Source organism: Camelina sativa, chromosome 3, assembly GCF_000633955.1.
Source record: "Camelina sativa cultivar DH55 chromosome 3, Cs, whole genome shotgun sequence".
Taxonomy (NCBI): domain Eukaryota; kingdom Viridiplantae; phylum Streptophyta; class Magnoliopsida; order Brassicales; family Brassicaceae; genus Camelina; species Camelina sativa.
This window is the reverse complement of record NC_025687.1, coordinates 19,572,964-19,593,189: the sequence shown is the minus strand read 5'-3', so window position 1 is coordinate 19,593,189 and position 20,226 is coordinate 19,572,964. Positions and strand designations below refer to the sequence as shown.

Genomic DNA, 20,226 nt, shown 5'->3' with positions numbered 1-20,226 from the left:
AGTTGGGTGGACATGCTGGTGTTGTAAAGACTATAAAGCGGGTGCAGTCTTGTTTTCATTGGGAGGGTATTCGAAAAGAGATCCAACGTTATGTTGCGGCTTGCTCTGTTTGTCAAACACATAAGTACTCGACTCTTTCACCAGCAGGGCTACATCAGCCTCTACCAATTCCCACAGCTATTTGGGAGGATCATTCTTTGGATTTCATTGAAGGCTTACCTATGTCTGGTGGTGTGATTGTTATATTGGTGGTGGTCGACAGGTTAAGCAAGGCGCCTCATTTTTTGGGTTTGAAACATCCTTTCAAGGCTCTTGATGTGGCTAGTAAGTTCATCGTAGAGATTGTGAGGTTACATGGGTTTCCTAAATCCATTGTTTCAGATAGGGATTGAGTGTTTACAGGAGAAGTGTGGAAGGATCTGTTTCGGCTGTCCGGTACTAAGTTAAAATATAGTACGGCTTACCATCCTCAAACGGATGGCCAAACGGAAGTTCTTAACCGTTGTCTCGAGACATATCTCCGATATTTTGCTTCTAGCCACCCTTGCATATGGCATCGTTTTCTGGTTTGGGCTGAGTTCTCTTATAATACATCTTATCACTCGGCGATTAAGACATCTCCTTTTAAGTTGAGGTATGGTTGTGATCCTCCTTATTTACTCAAATTTGAGGTTGGGTCTACATCTAATTGGGATTTGGAGGTTCAGCTAAGGGAACATGATTTGATGCTGACTCCCATACAAGCCAATTTGCAGAGGGCTCAGGAGATCATGAAGAAGTCTGCGTATAAGAAGCGTCGGGAGGTTGAGTTTGTGGTAGGTGTCTGGGTATATTTGAAACTTCAACCGTATCGCCAGATGACTGTTTTTCGTCGGAATTGTCATAAGCTGGCTGCTAAATTCTTTGGTCCTTTTGAGGTTGTGGAGCGTATTGGGGCAGTCGCTTATCGTTTGAAACTTCCTGCTACTTCACGCATTCATGATGTATTTCATGTTTCTCAGTTAAAGGCTGTCGTGGGTAAAGATTATACGGTGGATCGTTCTGAGCCACCTGAAGTTCTTGAGGAAGAGTTGTGGTTTCCTGAGAAGATTCTCGAGGTGCGTTTTTCAGCTACTGGGGTGCGTGAATTTCTCATCAAGTGGCAGGATCGAGGACCGGAGTTTGATTCTTGACTTTCCTCGAAGGATTTTGTTCAGCAGTTTCCCAATTTCAAGCTTGGGGACAAGCTCGTTCTCGGCGACAGGAGTATTGATACGATTCATCGTACGTATTAGAGGAAGAAGAAAGGGTCTGGTCAACAAGTCAATGGTGACGTGGCTTTGGATGCAGAAGAAGTCAAAGAATAAAGCAAAGACTTTTTATGGAAAGGAAGCTTTGCCGTTGGGAATTCGAATAAGAAGACCTGTTGAGTCTCTTGTGTTTCGTATGCTTCATTTGTGAATTGTTGTAACAAGTGATGTGCTTGAGAGATTGATATGATCTCTGTGATTCCGGTGAGGCTAGAGTTGTAAACACTATTTCGATTCCGATGTTGTTGATTACAACCTCTGTAGTCAAACAGATCGTTCTTATTGAGTATTCTTTTACACTTGTTCTTCGGAGATACTAAAACCTATATCACATGATTCAGATCTGATTTGGCTGATTGATGAGACGATCCTAATAAAGACCAAACGCAAAAATCTTTTAACTCAAAATGATGAAACAACACTCACATACAACTCATCAATGTTCACAAACAAAAATATAAGATATCAACATCTTCTTTGTGCTTCTAACTCACAAAGCCTCTTATTAAACTTTGTAATGAGACTGATTTATTTGCATTAATTGAAAGTGATCAATACATATAAGATAAGATTCTTCAAGCCGGGGTGGGAGGATCTGCGAGTACAAACTTCTCAAACTCTTCCCTACTTCTCCCATCCGGATTCTTCTTCCATTCCATAAACTCCTTTGATGCTTCAATGAATTTCTCCATATGAAGCCGCTTCCATTCCTACCAAACAAACCCACACAACATTTCACCAAAACCATTAAGCAACAAAACCTTAAAACACCTCACTAAAATTTTGATGAAGCAACAACTTGTGAATGAACCTCAAAATCCCATTCTCCATACATATCAGGATCATCCTTGTTTGCCCATACATATGTTTCCACATTCACCTTCTCACAAGTGTCCTGAAAGATTAAATCTTTAAGCAATCTCAAGATCATGAAAGGAACACAATTATTACAAGTAGAAAACTTACAGTCAATACAACCCGAACAGTCTTCCTCACATAATCAGTTCCTTCAATCATATCTAAATTCTCTAACCGAGCATCTGTTAATCCAGTTAGTATCTGCAACAACCCATTTCTTCAGATTTTTGTGATTCAAAACCCTAATTGTTTTTTTTATTTCTTCCAATTCTTGTAAAAGAAGGAAACAAAAAAAAAAAAAACCTTGCCGTTGATTACTCCATTCTCATAAGGAGATATACATGGATGCAAACGACCCTTCAGTCTATACAAGTGACTGTCAAAAACAAAACCCATAAAATCAGATTTTAACCAATCTTGAAGAAATCGAAGATTGGAATCGGAGAAGGTGACGACGTACTAGCCGTGGAGTTGAGCGGAGATGATGATCAGACTGCACTTGAGGATAAGACCTACGACGGCTGGTTCTTGGAAACTCCCGTAGACGAAGACGTTGTGCGACGAAGATTGGTCGGAGCTAGTCATCTTCTATGATTTCCACTGTGAGATGGAGTTTGAAACAGAGGAAGTTGATAGATGAATGAGTTTACTTAGGTAGAGTGTCGTTTTTTATACTCTTTAAACTGATTCCATCTGTTGACTTTAGCCAACCTTCTTGACTTTTTTTTTCTTGGTATTCTATACAAATAAGGGATTTTGGTAAAACTAACCAAGAACAAAAACAAAATTAAATATCTAACTACTCTAACTAGTCTTTAACACAAGTGTTGGTTAGCGTCATGGTGGCAAATAAGGTACTAATTAAGCTTTGGGATGCTAAGATAAAAGCAGACTTCCTTGTGAGCAAAATACACTAATGACTTATTTTCATCCCTAACGTATTCGACCTTATTACACTAAACTTCAAAACTATTCTAATTTTATAATTAACTAGATGAAGACCGCCCGATGTGCGGGTTTAAAGTTTTATAAATGAAATGAAATTTATTAAAATTTGTTATATGTTATATATCAATTTTATTTTTGTTATAATACAATGATTTATATTCATTTACAAATTTTTTTATGTATGTTACTATTAAAAGTTTTTTTTAATACCTAAATGTACTCTTGTATGTTATAAAAATATTATTTATCACCATTTAGAAACTGTCTATATAAACACATTAAACCAAGTATATTACTTTCATTTCTGCATAGTTTTTTAATTACTAAAAATGTTGGCACAAAAAAAATTTGAATAAAAAATATATTACATGATATACTAATCAATGATGTATCATCACAACAATGTATGACCACCATGGAGAAAACATCGGCTCCGCTTTCATCCCTTATGGAGAGAACCTTGCGTCCAACCTCCTCGACCATGGAGAGAACTTTCGCTCCGCCTTTCTCCCTTGGAGAGATAACCTTGCGTCCAATCTCCTCCACATTCCTCCCTTGCGGAGATAACATTGTGTCCAACCTTCTCTACCATACGGAGAACCTCGGCTCTGCCCTCCTCCTATGTGGAGAAAATATGTTCACGTCTTTTTGCTATCTCAAAATGGCTTGTTCCAACAACCAATGAAAGTAAAAACAATTTTCTAACTTCACAAAAAAATCTTTTGATAGTAACTAATGTTAAATTTCCCAATGTATTCATGATTATAACTATGCCAACGTGAAAGTAAAATAGTTGGCTTAATGTGTTTATAGATAACATAATATACTAATCAATGATGTATCATCACAATAATGTATGACCGCCATGGAAAAAACCTCGGCTCCACCCTCATCCCTTATGGAGAGAACCTTGTGTCCAACTTCCCCATCATGGAGAGAACCTTGGCTCTGTCTTCCTCTCTTGGAGAGATAACCTTTCCGTCCAACCTCCTCCACCTTCTTCTGTTGGGTAAATAACCTTGTGTCCAACCTTCTCCACCATAGAGAGAACCTCGGCTCTGCCTTCATTTTGTGTGGAAAGAAAATGTTCACATCTTTTTGCTATCTCAAAATAGCTTGCTCCGGCGACCAATAAACGTCAAAACCTTTTTCAATCGTCACAAAATCTTTTGATAGTAACTAATGCTAAATTTCTCAATGTATTCGTGGAAGTGTCTTTGACACACCATGATGTAGCCTCTGTCTCTGTAACACTTCAACCGCCACATTGTTTTGTGAGCCCATGTCTACTCTCAGTCCATGGGCCCACCTTCCCAAGTGGACCCTACATCTATTCCCGGCTTGTGGACCAGCCCATATTCGATGGCCGGTTTGTTACGTCTCGAAGTCTTTAAAAACTTGATTACCGACCTTACAAATCAACAAATGATATTTTCTTGTGTTCTGTCCTCACTCGCACAATTTCGACAATCACTTCCAGAAAGGTCACCCATCATGAAGTTTTCTCAATACCCTTGACTGAAAAAATAAGTGCATTTTGGTGACGTATGTGGCTAAATAAATTCTTTTAAACATTTCTGCAAACCAGGGTGTCAGAGTCTTTAAGCTCATATGGATCTATCAACAACGATTTATTTTTTTCCAATCTATCTATCTATGTTTGTTGTATGCTTGTGTTTGATTAACATATTTTATCTATTCATTAGGTTGATGAGCTTCTATTCATTATCTCCCTTTGGGATTGAATGAATAAAGGTAACAATTATGTTTGCAAAAAAAAAAGGGTTTATGACCAACCAATCAAGGTTGAGAAATTGAATGAAAATTAATTTGGCATAATTAAAGAAACAATAGAAAATTATAAGCATGTTAATATATGAATCCCAAATCATTCAAAGATTAAAATCTATACTATTAATTGGGAAGCACACTTAGGAATAAAAAAACAATAAAACAAGAATACCATACAATGCCCCTACGACATAGAAAAGCAAAGAACAAGGAAAAAAGTATTTGAGGGAAAAAGGTAATCTTTTTGAGTAGAAACACGTGAACCCAAAGTGTTTGGACATAAGCTTATTATTCTGACCTTATAAATTGTAGATGCATGTCCAAACATGTAAGTTCTCGCAAACCTGTGAGTAAAATTAAATCCAAAAAGATAATTTGCAAATACCAACCATAATATTCGTTAGTCATCTAAACTCCAACAAATTAGGGATTCTAAACAAAACCGTTTTAGACAACTTACCATTCACCACAAACGTCACCATAGTAAATAATTGCCATATATGTTCGTCAATTATTCAAAACAAGGCAAATCCAAACAGCTTTGTTTCAATTATATACCATAACAATTCTGTTGTCATAATCATCACCATAGTAAATCATTTCCATATCGTAATTTAATCTGCTAAAATTATGGGAATGAGAACAATATTTATTTCAAAAACTTACCATAATATCAATCATGTTAAACAAAAACAGTTACGATTTTAATGCAATCAACAATCGTCCTCTACCATATCTCTTCAAACAAATAAGAAAATGAAAACATTAACTGAAAATCTAGAATTGATTTTCCGAATATTCTACAATTACCACAATCGCAACAACTCATAACTAAAACTTCTATATAAACAAGAGAATACGACATACACTTAAAAACACATCAAACGTAGAAAAATAGATCAGAAAATCACCTTAGTAGAAGAGATGGTTCCCAATGATGGTTTCACTCATGTCTACGAACTTAAGGCCTTCAAAACAACATGGAAAATAAGAGTCAACATTGTGCATACGTAGAAGCAGTATACCACATAAACTAGAGAGATTCTAGAGACGATTTTGGCTCATACGGTAGTAAGTTTATTATTTTTACAAAAACTTTTGAAAATATTTTATATAGTCTTTAAAGAGTGGCGAATAATAGAGAACTTTCAACTTACAAGAGCCTTAGTAAAGTTCCGGGATAGCTATAACGTATTGTTAGTTTCAATTATATATATAGCTTAATATTTTTAATATTAGTATTGAATAATTATTTTCTAATGCAGATATTGTTGGCCAAGTGCTTTCTATTGGTGACATGAAAAGTTCAGTGACAAACCGAAAAAGAGATTAGAGGTTGAGCTGCAAGACACAAGGTAGTGATAACAGATTTTCTCTCTTGAGAAAGAGCTAAAAAATAATAAAGACTAAATATTTTCAAAATATTTTCAATGCAGTGACCAGCGTCTGTCATTTACTTTGTGGGGGAAGTTTGCTGACAATAATTGAACAGCATGTCATGATGCAAATGATGCAATGGTCATTACAATATTTTTTTTTGTGTATAAAGACGGAAACCCTGAGAAGGAAACTATGAATGTTGTTTTCAAAGAATGTTTCAGAATTTGAAATAACTCGCTTAGAAATCGTTCATCAAGGTAAGAATATTTCTTTAGTGTTTTCTGTATTTTAATATTTTAAGATTAAAAGTTCTACGTATTTTTGAATATATAATCTACAATGGATATTCGAAAAGGATATTACAATGGATGAAAAGACTGTCAAAGTATGGTTTTTGTTACAGAGAAACATTATTGTGATTTGTCCAAAAAAGAAAACGTTTTTGTGAAAGAATGTCGTTGTATGTATTATCTCAAGGACAAATGATTTATCTTTATTGTTAAGATTATTTTGTAATAAGTTAATGTGGTTTTTTCTGTTTGAAGTATACCTACTGTATCTACCGTAATTTTATTTCAAAAAACATTCCATACTATTAAGAACTTTTGTTTTCTAAAAATATTTGTTTCCTTTTTTAGTTTTTTAAAAATATCGAATTTAAACTATTTTCTTTAATTATTCTTTGTCAATCATAGATAATCACAAAACAGAGACAAGATTAAAAAGCAACACATTGAGATGAATATGGAACATGAAAAACTTACAAGTAACAAATGATGATGTATTCTTTATTCCACAGCCAGTTTGTAAGTGTACTCATCTTAATGTAAAAACAGAATCAGCCTAAAAAAACAAATTCGTATTAGAGTTTAGTAAACTTTAAAACCCGTAATTAGTTTAAACTTAAAATTGATTTCATTACTTATCTTTGATATCATAGTCCTCAACTGTTTCATATCCTGACAAGGTCAATAAAACCCAGATTTAAAAAGAAGAACTCACAAGTATACAATGTAATTTTATAAGATTTTAATAAAAAGAATATGAAGCAAACTCATTTCTAAAGGATCAACAAGTCTCATACCGGATTTACATTGGAAAAATTCCACGTCAAGGCTATATTCAAACGAAATGCATCAATTAGATTACAAATCAAATAACAAATTAAATTGTTGGTTTAATTAGAGAAATAGATCCAACTATTAACTTACCAGTTCAATCGATTTCCAATAACATCAAAAAGCAGTTATTGTAGTGGTGGATCTGAGTTTGCCCTAGGGAAAACGGTTGACCTGTTTGATGAATTAACAACAACTCTGTTTAGAAAGCTACTTTTTTGAAAAAAATAAGAAGTTAAAATCTTCAAAAACAACAAAAACCATGTTTAAAACAATCTATAAGAATACAGATCTCACATCGAAAATCAATTAAAACGATAGACAAAAAGTAATTGAAAAGGCAAATAACAAATTCAATTGTTAAACGAAATTGAAACAACAGTTCCAACTGTTAACTTACCTGTTCAGACAATCAATACTCTAACTACGAAAAAGATATTGAAGAAGTATCCGGATTTTAGAAAAAAAAGGAATATCGATTTAGATTCAGCTTTAATCGTATATGCTTTGTTGAGAATAAGAGTCGAAGAGGAGTGGAGAAGAAGACCCAATTTTGTGTTTCCTTTTCGTTCTCTTATTTTTTTTTCACAAAACACCTAATGACATTCCATGGATATTACGGCCCAATTAAAGTGAAATCATATACAAGCTCATTAACATTTTGTGGGTAATTCATTATTTACAAACTGACCCAATAGGACAATACTAAAACTAATACCATTATTTTATAAAAATTACAACTAAACTTAAAAAAAACTGTAATAAATAATAATCATACAATCACAAAAATCTAAAATTAAACGAGAAATAGTTGGAGAAGAAAAAAATTCAAAATAAACCGCGTATGTTTTGGCTAAAATTAAAATAAACTTCGTAGGAATTTTCTAGAATAAGTTCAAAATAAAAATTAAATACATAATATGTTATATAACAATTATAATTTTTAAACTAGATCAATCATATATAAATTAACGAAGAAAAAAGTCAATTATTTTTTTAATATTTATATTATAACATATGATATATAAATATAATTATATTTGTGTTTGTGTTACTCCATACAGAATGTCGAAAGTTCCTGTTTTTGCCTAAATGTCGTTTCTAATCGGAAATAAAAAAAGTGTCTCATGCAACAGGAATTTAGGAAAGAGTGTATGAAACAATTGGATGATACATGAAGAAACGGAAAAGGAATTATGTCCACCCTTAAATATTTGGATTTTTCTAAAACATGATTTAGATAATCGAACAAGATATTTTGATGATAGAGCTTTAATCGAGTTTTCGGATTGGATTCGGATTCGCCCCCAAGATTATCGGGTGAATCATATCAATTTGCTCGAATAGATTTTTGTTTTGGACACACGTCTTTGTGTTTGTCGTTTCATCTTTTTCCTTTGTTTTTTTCCCAGTACATATAATTGTTAATGAATATTGGATCCAATAATGACCCAACTTTTTACAACAAACGAACCATATCTCCAAAATAAATTTGGACTTCAATATTAATGGCCCATTACGTTTGCTATGATATTTTAACATATAGACTTACATAATCTTTAATTTTATGATAAACTACAATATAAAAGTTTCTAAACATTTAAAAAAAAAATGTCCCCGCACGTAAGTGCGGGTCAATCACTAGTATAAATTAAAACAATCTAAAAATATTACAATAAATTTTAAAATACAATATTAGAAAAATAAGACTCATATATTAATCTTTTTTTTTGTAAACATATTAATCTTACATATTCCCAACTGAAAAAGGAGAAAGTAGTAGAAAATTTTGGCTTAAGAAAATAAGAAAAATTGACCTTCCCATTATAATATATTCCCAATTAAACAAAGTTGAAAGCAATGGTTTTGAATAAATTATTTAAATATGAAGCGATCTTTGATTATATAAGTGAGTACAAAATTTAAAATTAATAATTAAAATTATATTTTCCTTAATCCTTTTTCTATTTTTTAATAATTAATCACTTAAAATTAAAAATAAGTAAATAATATTATAATTTCAAATTTTATGAAATATATAAATATATATATATATATATATAATCTCCTTATAATTATTTTAATAAACTTTATTTTTTTCTAAATTCTGAAATTTTTTATAATTATATTTTTACTTTATTAATATTTTTTAAAACAAAATATTTTCTTTTTGTTGTAATCAAATTTTTCCTATTAAATATTTACACATGTCAAAATCTCAGATTGATAACTTGACACATGTCAAAATCTTGTTAGTGACTAACTTTCAAAACCTAACTTTATATCAGAAGACTAGATAAGGATTCGTACGATGTGCGGGTTTAAAAATTATTGAAGAAAATAAATCTTAAACCATAAACAATTTGTTTAAATTATTAAAAAAAATTCCTAAAGTAAATATATTAATAATTTTAGTTAGAGAAAAAAATCATATTTGTATTTACCTTCATACACTTTTTTATAGTTTTATATTTTAAATATATTATAAAAATTGTTTCAATAATCTAAACCTAAATTATACTCCACCAAAACTTTTACCAAATACTTATCATTACAAATATTATTATTGTAAATTTTCCAGAACATTTCACAACTTATTACAAAATATTTTATATGCAAAGAATTCATCAAAACAACATATAATTAATAACCACATACAATTTTATTTTATTTTTTACCATTAAATACATGCTCTTACACCCAAAATTATTTAATTGTTAAAGTATGCTCTTTATCACCACCTAAAATATCTTTTAAATCAATTCAACAAATTTTATGTTACTTTACTTTCATTTTGGCATAATTATAGTTCTTATAATTACTAAAATTGTTTTGTGACATAATTTTTTAACCATGAATATTTTTACTCCAAAAATATTTTGGATAAACAACTGGTGAAAATTATTAACTAGAGTAGAATGATTTTATGACCAACCAAAGAAATTTTTTTTATTGAGAAATTGAAAGAAATGTAATATAACATAATAAAAATAAAAAATTTGAAAATTATAATCATGATGGTATATATAAAGTTAGATAATTCAGACATACAAAATAAAAAACTTCATAAACAATCTAAAACATGACATATGTCAGATCAGATTGGTGCTCTGGAGTTGGCGAAGATCAGATTTTATTGTTGGGTGATAGATGTCTTCGTCGAAGCCCTTCCTCGCTTCATGCAGAATTGGAGGCTCTACTTTGGGCAATAGAGTGTCTCCTCGCTAATGGAGTTGTTTTTCAGCGCGATGAGACGGTCAGCGCTGAATTAGTTACGATGATTCAATCTCTTGAAGATTGGCCGGCTTTCTCTAATATCTTTGATGATTTCCACCTGCTTCGGGCCGCCTTTCCTTTCTTCTCCCTGTCCAAGATTCCTCGTTCATCGAATTTGAGAGAGGATTGTCTTGCCCAATCGTCTAGATCTTTAAGTTCATCTACTTCGTTTGTAAATTTTTTCCCTCCGAGTTAGGTCACCATTTCTAGAGTACTTTCTTATTAATGTTTGGTTGACAAAAAAAAACATGACATATGTCATAATCACATTAAAGGATCGATGACCTGTTTACTCCTCAGAAGTATCACATTGTACAAAACTACTTAGAACTATGACCTCGTTTCAAATATTCTCGAATCGTAAGTTCTCAACTTATTTTTATCCAAATCAAAAGTTCACATATATTTCTCTATATACCTGAGTTTAAACGGTTTACGAACCAAATCCGATAAAAAAACCACATAAATCTGGTTTGAAACCAATTTTAAAACGGTTTACCATTCTAACTTCCCAAATCTCAAAATCGCTTCTCAATTACTCTATCAAGTAGCTTTTGTTTTAGTACCAGAATCATTGACATTATCCAGAAGAGAAAACTCTAGATTTTGACCAGAAATATCAACCATCGATTCTTCGAAAGTTATAACGCTACTAACGCTTTTTATACTTTGATTTAGCAGGATTTTGGAACCTCCATCAGTGTCTCCATCCTCGATTAATATAGCAGGCTTTATATACTTTGATTCTATTCATTGACTATGACAGCTTCCATTGAAGAACCTACACGAATCAAATACCAATAATAGATAAACAAAATTTTATCAGAAAAAAAAATCAAAGATCAAAGCTTTCGATATAAACATGTAAATTTATATAGATATAATGTTATTTTCTTAATTAGTTGTCCTATTACATTTCAAAAGTAATAATTCTTTTGACATAACTTATGTTATTCTTTTTAGATTTGTTATTACCTATTTATTGATTAATAATAATATACATGTTGAATGAATTTTTTTTTTTGTTTATACTCAAAATGTAATTAAGAAAACACACATAATACAATTAGCGTACAATGAAAAATATATTAGTTCGTTAATTTTTCTTTTTGATTTAGGAATTTTTTAATATATAATAAACATGTAAATTCTATATAGATTTAATGCTATTATCTTAATTAGCTGTTTTGAAAACTAATAATTTTTGACACATGTCAACATCTTATCAGTATACTCGACATGTGTCATGATCCTGTTAATGGCTAAATTTGAAAACCCAACTTTATATAATAAGACTAGATATGGACCCACCCGATGTGCGAGTTTTAAAATTTTGTAAATAAAATAAAATTTAATAAAAATATAGTATTAAAATTTGTTGTACGTTATTTATAATTTTTTTTTGCTATAATACACTGATTTATATCTATTTATAATTTTTAATGTATGTACCATTAAAAGTGTATTTTTTACATTTAAGTATATTGTATGTTACTAATATATTTTTTACCACCACCTAGAAAAATATCTATATAAACACTTAAACCTATTATATGTCGATTTGTTTTTACTTTTTCATAGTTTCCTTAATCACTGAAATTGTTGGTTGAAGAAACTTTTGGATTAAAAAATATATTACATAGTATACTAATCAATGTATCATAAAAATAGTGTATGACCAACCATGGAGAGAACCGCGTCTCCGGCCTCTTTCCTTTTGGAGAGAACCTTGCGTCCAACTTCCTCTACCAGGAAGAAAACTTTGGCTCTGCCTTCCTACCTTGGGGAGATAACCTTGCATTCGTCACACCTCTTCCACCATAAAGAGAACCTTAGCTTTGCCCTCCTTATGTGTGGAAATAACATGTTCACGTCTGTTAACTATCTCAAAGTGGCATGCTCCAACAACCAATAAAACTAAAAGCCATTTTCCAACGTCACAAAATCTTTTGATAGTAACTAATGTTAAATTTCTCAATGTATTCATAAAAAAGTCTTTGACACATCATAATGTAGCCTCTATTTCCAAGCTCCTTTGGATCTATCCAAAACGGTTTATGTTTTTCAAATCTATCTATCTATGTTTGTTGTAATCTTGTGTTTGAGTAGTCATTTTATCCAACCAAGAGGTTGATAAGGTTCTACTCTTTATCTTCCTTTGGGATTGAATTTGCATTAAAAAAATAGGTTTATGACCAACCAATCAAGGTTGAGAAATTAGAAGAAAATTATTTTGACATAGTTAAAGAATTAATAGAAAATGATAAGCACAATAATATATGAATCTCAAATCAAAGATGAAAATATAAATTAAATAAAAACAATCTAACAATATTACAATAAAATAAGTAAATAATGTTATAATTCAAAATTTATGAAACATTTAATCTCCTTAAATTTTTTTTTTTTAAACTATTTAATTTTGTAATTTTTTTATAATTATCTTTTTATATTATTAATATTGTTTAAACAATTTTTTTTGTTTTTTATCATAATCTCAAATCTTTCCTATTAAATATTAACTTTTACATATGTCAAAATCTTTGATTAATAACTTTACACGTGTCAAAATCCTGTTAATGGCTAACTTTCAAAACCCAAATTTATATAATAAGTTTTTATGATTAGTAATTTTTTTTATTTCTTTATTTTTTAAAAAGATTTTTTCTTTTACACTAGGAAATTTGTGTAAAATTGACAATTGTCACAATCTGGTTAGTTAGTAACTTATGAAATTGACATGTGTCACAATCTGGTGAGTTAGTAAGATTTTTTTCTTTTAAAATTAGAAATTTGTGTAAAATTGACACTCGTCATGATCTGGTGAGTTAGTAACTTTTGAAATTTACATATGTAACGATCTGGTGAGTTAGTAACTTTTGAAACCTTACTTTATATAATAAGATGTTAAGACTTTTTAATTGTGTTTGGTTATATGGACAGTAGTTTAGTAGATAAATTAATAATGACATTTTTTGTAATTCTTTTAAAAAATGAAATATTGTTTCAAATTTATATTTGAAAAATACTACACAGATTTCCATTTAATTACGTTCGGAACTTCGGATGGATCAAATCAGTCTATCCGGATTGAACATTTCTTTCGAACCATTCGAATTGTAAGTCAAAAACACGTTACAGAAGTAGAAACTTGACTAAAGAAAAAGAAAAAAAAAGATATGGTTACAAAAAAGAGAAAAAATGTTTTATATTTTCAAGAGGTTACACAATAATCTTCTTGTCGAAGATCCAACTAAAGCTAACCTCATAGGTCTTCTTAAGCTTCTTAGCTCTCTCATCTGCACGCTCTTGGAGCCGTCTGATCCTCTGAGCTAAACCACACACAAACTCCTGTGCACGTTGACCCTCAGCCGTCAATCCTTCTAGCTTCTCCAGTCTCCACCGTCCAACCAAAAACTCCAAGATGTCAGCGTAATCATCCGCCGTGTAAACTCCTAGCCGTTGAGCCACGGCGGAGAAATGTTCGAAAAGCATCGGGTCTCGACCGTCTGTCATTAGATGAGCCGGCATTGTGATCTTCTTCCGCATCATGTCGGCTATGGCAGAGACTGCACCATTTGGGTCGATCTCGAGGAGCTTCTCAACGATGCTCGCGTAGGCTCTCTTGTGACGCTTCTCGTCCGCTGCAATGGTGCCGCAGATTCGAGCGAGGACAGGATCTCCGGCAGCCTTAGCGAGCCGTGCGGTGTTTCCGTGAGAAACGAAGGTGGCTCGCTCTTGGAACGACGTGTACACGAAACCAAGGTACGGTTGTTCTCTGTTCCTGGATCCTACAAAATTGCAAATATTGTAAGTTATGGATGGTATAAACTATATATATAAACCTAATCCAAACTAACCAAACCTAATCCAAACCAACCAAACGAAAGTATTTATATCGATAAATGTTTATGATCAATTCGTTCTATTATTCAAAAAAGAAAACACAAACTAAACGGACCAGAAACAATCAGAATTTAATAAAATTTGATATATAACCATTTCACATAAATATAATTGTAGAAACATCTATTTCTCAATGCTATATAAAATCGAGTTGGGTTACAATAAAAACTACGCCAAAATCGAATTCAGACCAAAAACCTAAAATTAAACCAAATGTCAAATAGTTTTGGTTTTAAACTTTTATTGAGTCTCTATATAATAGATATGTATATTTATTTTATTTTTTTCACAGCATTTTATTTTGTTTTAAAAAAAATTAACACAAACAAAGAAAATATATTTAAACCTACACCCAAAAAAAATACAATTTGTAATTTTTATTTATTTTCAGTTTTGATAAAACATAAAACAGAAAAAAAAAAAAAAAAAGGAACAAAACGAAATTCAAAACATATGCATGCATGGTTACAACTTACAACTCTAAGAAAAATGATTTAATAAACCAGATAACTATAATTTGATTAATCAAACTCTGGATATAGAAAAAGAACTGACCATCCCTGAGCCGATGAGATACTGAACGGTGCGTTCGACCATAAGCATATCAACCCGACCGGATAAATACAAGTAAGTCCGCAACAAATCACCATGACGGTTCTCCTCAGCCGTCCACGCACGTGTCCACCTTGCCCACGCGCTACCACTCGCACCAGTCTCGTCTCTAACGCCATCAAGCGTGTTGATCATCGTCTTGTAAGTCGGCAACGCGTCCTCCGTTATCATATCTCCGACCAACACCACGAAGTACTCGTCCGGCAATGACGCTGTTCTTTGCCTCAGTTCACGCACCTATCATTTATATATAAACATTTTTAACATTAATTGGTGAAGGTTTGGTTAAATGTGAATATATATAGGGTTTGTTAGCAAATTAGTACATTTTGGAAACTGAAACTAATACATTCACTATTTAAAATTAGAAAAGTAAGGTGTTGTGTAATAGAGAGTTTGTGAGATAGTCAGAAATGGTGGGACATAGGTTTGGTGAGAAAATTACAAAAATGGATATGTATGGGTAAAAAATAAAGCTTTTTTTTTTCCCTTCAATCAATAATTATTCAAATAATCGTTAATATAATCTATTTTTAGAAAACTTCTTAGATACAAAAAGTACATTTTTTTCTTTACAATATGATATGAATTTTATTTGATAATTTTTAAATATATTATATAAATTTTTTGTATCCCTACACCTTAGTATGAGTACAGATGTCTATATATATTAATATGTGTACATTATTAACTTTACAGATGTAATTTGTATAAAAACATTGCAGTACAAGCATATGTACAGACATTTGAAACCCTAAGAATTAAACAAATTTCATTTGTACACATAATAGTGTGTACAGACATTTGTACACATAATTAGGTGTACGAATCTAAAATTTGTAAAAAATATTTAATATTATCAAATAAAATCACCAAGCAAAATGCATATCCAATTATAAAGAAAAAAATATAGAATTTTTTATTTCTATAAAAATTTAGAATTTTTTTAATTAGTCAGCATTTTTATTTTTAGATTATATAGAGCATATAATAAAGAAAAAAAAATAAAAAGAAAATAAAAATAAAAGACTCAATGGCATGTGTTGTAAATATTAAATTTTGACGAGGGTTGGAAAGTCTTGTCAACAGTAGAAAACAGTAAAAATTGTGGAATTTGCTAATTGTAAATAGTAATTGTACTATTTTACGATTATGTTTTGAAAACTGTCTATTTTGCCAAATATCTCATATATATATATATATATGTATTCCGGTTTATAGATTTCTTGATTTTTAGTTGGTTTCCATGAATAAACGATGTAACTTTACTTCTTCAATAACAAGAAAATGACAAGTTTCATGATGTATATACGTACCTGATCGGTGAACTCGGAGAAGGGTAAGGCCGGGTCGGGTAAGAAAGAAGCGGGTTGCCAACATTGGTCAGTGGCCCATCCGTCTAAAGATTTGAATATCTCCACTTTCTCCGGTGCCATAGACTGGATTTTGTTCTGGTGTTTTAGACTCGGCCTCACCGGGGTTGCCACGGCGGAGATCTTGACCGGCCGGTGGGAGCGAGAGGCGAGAAAGTTGGACGGAGAAGGCACTAGTGCAGCCGATTGGGAGGTGTTGGAGAGAAGAGACTTGTGGGTATGCATTTTGTATGGTAAAGGAGACAAGACTTCTAAACTTTGGTTGGAGGTTTTTTTGTTTGCGAGTGATGACGACTACTGTGTAGTTGTGGTGGAATAAATAGTCAAAGAGTGCTGAGGGTATAGTAGTAATTGGTGGTTGGCAGGTGTTTTTGTTAGACAAACCGTGGGGTACCCCTCATGCTAACTGGTTTGAGTTTCTATGGGTTTTGTTTAAATCTATATATAAAATTTTGAATTACATTTTACATTCTACCCTTATACTTATGATTATTTATAAGTTTAATCCTTAGAAAATTCAAAAAAAAAAACAATAACTAAAAATATGGCAAATTAAAATCTATTATACCATATTACAATTTAAAACTAGCATTGAAGATAATTGATTAAATGATTTATAAATGATGAGGACAAAAAGGCACCACTTCTTTGAGTTGAAAATACTTTGATTTTTTTAATATTATTTTTAAACTAATCTTTTTCAGCTCCTTTTCCTTTGGTCTCTTTAGTGATATTAAAGTCAACACCGAATACACAAACCTGAAGAAGGCATTAAAAAACAGTAAAGACATAATCACAGAGCTATATTTATTTATAAAGGAGTCTCACCTAAAGCTTCTCAATTCATTTGATGCTACCAACATCATCACATTTCAACACAATGCCACGGGCTACCCAAGAATCTGAGAATTCCCCTCTCATAAGTTGGGTAACCATAATATTTTTCACATCAAACTTAGCAGAAATGTTTGGACAGACTTGAATACAAGCCTGAGAAACAAATAAGCTCATCAAGCAAGGAAATAAGAATATGTACAATGAAACAGGAGAAAACGAGTATTACTGACCTCATCAATTAATGAATAAAGCATTTCTTGCTCAATGAGCTTGGTTGCAAGATCTATTCTAAACTTAGAAATGATTGAGTGCTTGTTGTGCACATCTAGTGCTTGCCATATTTGAATAGCCTATCAATTTTTATATACTCAAAAGAATCAATTTCTATTGGGATATCCCCGCATTAATGACTTAATGTTTGAAACGCATTATTATATATTAAAATTATTAATTTGTTTTTTTTATTTGAATAAAAAAAGCGAGATTACATTATCTTTTTATTTATTATTTTTTGCGCGAAGCGAGATTACGTAATATTGACTGACTGTCTTATCTATATATACATTTTTGAAGTACATTTTGTGTTCTATCCTTATACTTATGATTATTTACAAATTTAATCCTTAGAAAATTGCAAAGAAAAACAATAACTAAAAATATGGTAAATCAAAATCTATTATACGATACTACAATTTAAAACTAGCATTGAAGATAACTGATTAAATAATTTATAGTTGTTAGAAAGTGTCCTAAATATAAGGTAACTTAATATCTTAGGTTTGCCAAAAACAGAAAATGTACCGATACACTAATCAAAAATGATCTTAATAAAAGCATAACTACTTATTCACCTATTATATAAGATTTTTACATTTCAATATCGTGTGAAAGATCTTCTAAACTTCCTCATCAAGATATATTTGTGAATCTTAATTGTAAAACCCTACCAACTTACATATATACTATAAGTACTTAGCCTATGCACCATCTATAGGCCAGTTTTGGCCGATATAAAGGTAAACTATTTTTCTTATACTCGGGTGAGATATTGTTAGTCTAGATTTCGTCTCCTCGAGCATTAGATGACTCGAATGCATCTTCGGTGACGAAAGTGGAGAGAGATCTCAGATGTTGAACGATAGAGGAGGTTTGGTGACCGTGAAGGTCTGCCTCTTCATCTTGCCGACTGATTTTGAGTTCCCCTATGCAATAATAGCAAACAACATAAATTAAAGAGAGTCGAGGACAATTGGTTGAGTAAAGTTACTTGGTTTCATATTAGAATCAAATGAAACTTACAATCAGAGTTTAATATGGACGAGGAAGATTGGATATTGATGAAGATGAAAGTAATCGAGATTTTTGGAGTCTACAAATTGCAGAGGGATTGATGAGGACACCACTTCTTTAAGTTGAAAATACTTTGGTTTCAATGTTATTTTTAAACTAATCTTGTAAACATTTTATATATAGTTTAAAAGAAAAAATATATGAACAAAAAAATACATAATTTTAATGTGTGTTTGAAGATTGGATAATACTAGGTAAAAAAATAATTTATTTAGTGATAAATTACATTAAACCAAAAATAATTTAGTTACCAAATATATAAAGATTATTTTTGTATGTGGAATAATATGTGGTTTTCCGTTCCTATGTAATATAATGTTATTTTCTATTATATAATAATTTTTAAGAATGAGGAAAAAATTTTGGGCATTCGGGTTCTGGATTGTATTTGGTTTGGGTTTTTCCGGATTCAGATAGAACAGTTTAGTATCCGTTTGGTGATTATGACAATTTGGTTATAAATTTTGATTTGGATTTGTGTCTTATTCGGACTGGTTTTGATTTGATTTTCGAGAAAAACAAACTAAAAATATGTTCAATTTTTACAAAAAAAAAATGGTTGAATTTTATCAACAAAAACGTTATACTTGAGTCTATTTGGTTGTCAATTGGTTTAGTTAGTTTATTTAGTTGAACTGTTTTTAACTTAATTATGTATCAAATATAAAAAATTTAAAATTTACATTTTTAAATATTATTATTGATATCAACTTAATAAGAACTTTAAAAATTATGAATATGTAAACTTATAAAAAATTTAAATTTTATAAAATGTGGTTATATGGCAGAATAGGTTATAAACCGAACGAGCTTGAAATAATATTATTATAAATTTAAATATAATTGAATCAGTACTAAAATATGGGTTAAAACCTCATTTTATTTTTTGGTCAACACTGTGAATCTATTTCACATATCAAATCAAACTGATTTTTAACTAATATTGTGTAACATAATTAAAAAGCATTAGCAAAATTGTGACTTAACGAGACAATAGCTTATAAATTACTTATTTTTTGTTCTAATAATTAACAATATAAATATAATCTTAAACTCTAAACAAAACAAACTAAATGTTACAAATAAAAAGAAATTTTAATTTTAATTTTTTAATAAAAAGATTGTCTTGTGGTACACCGCGGATTAAAATCTAGTTTTTTTTTTAATTTCATCTCATTTAAGTGTTAACTGAGAGTAACTGTTTTTGTTCTTCAGTTTTATTTTTTAAAAATCGTTTAAACTGGAATTTCAAATTTTAGGTAATATATTTGGATTTTTAATGAAACCTGTAAGCTCTAAATTTGTGATCGTGATGTTCTTTGTTGCGATGATGTGAGTCTCATTTTTTTAATGGAATACTTTTAGTGTAAGTATTGTGTACACGAGAATGCCAGTTGTACGTATATAATAAGCCATTGGATCTTATAGAATGACAAATAACAAGGACGATGTATATTTTTGTGCGTTACACTTGTACGCTTGCTAATA

At 30.9% G+C, this 20,226-nt stretch overlaps 1 protein-coding gene, 1 long non-coding RNA gene and 1 pseudogene across 2 annotated transcripts; all 3 read right to left on the bottom strand.

Annotated features, from left to right (window-relative positions):
* LOC104779125 (protein AIG2 A-like) lies at positions 1,790-2,732 on the bottom strand. The gene is made up of 5 exons (XM_019240506.1): positions 2,608-2,732; positions 2,451-2,523; positions 2,256-2,348; positions 2,101-2,184; positions 1,790-1,999 (listed from the first exon to the last, which is right to left on the bottom strand). Exons 1-5 carry the CDS (start codon positions 2,730-2,732, stop codon positions 1,865-1,867), a joined length of 510 nt encoding a protein of 169 aa, XP_019096051.1. The 3' UTR covers positions 1,790-1,864.
* On the bottom strand, positions 5,780-7,559 carry LOC109131407. The gene is made up of 4 exons (XR_002037048.1): positions 7,478-7,559; positions 7,351-7,382; positions 7,031-7,225; positions 5,780-5,854 (listed from the first exon to the last, which is right to left on the bottom strand). It is a non-coding gene; the product is annotated as an uncharacterized LOC109131407 (long non-coding RNA).
* Positions 13,749-16,822, bottom strand: LOC104777544 (annotated as a pseudogene).

Excerpts from the sequence above, each read along its gene's own strand:
- LOC104779125 (XM_019240506.1), bottom strand. The coding sequence starts at position 2,732 with ATGACTAGCTCCGACCAATCTTCGTCGCACAACGTCTTCGTCTACGGG. Across the intron at positions 2,524-2,607 it reads TCCGCTCAACTCCACGGCTA|TCACTTGTATAGACTGAAGG; the intron begins GTACGTCGTCAC and ends TGTTTTTGACAG. Across the intron at positions 2,000-2,100 it reads ATGGAGAATGGGATTTTGAG|GAATGGAAGCGGCTTCATAT; the intron begins GTTCATTCACAA and ends TTTGTTTGGTAG.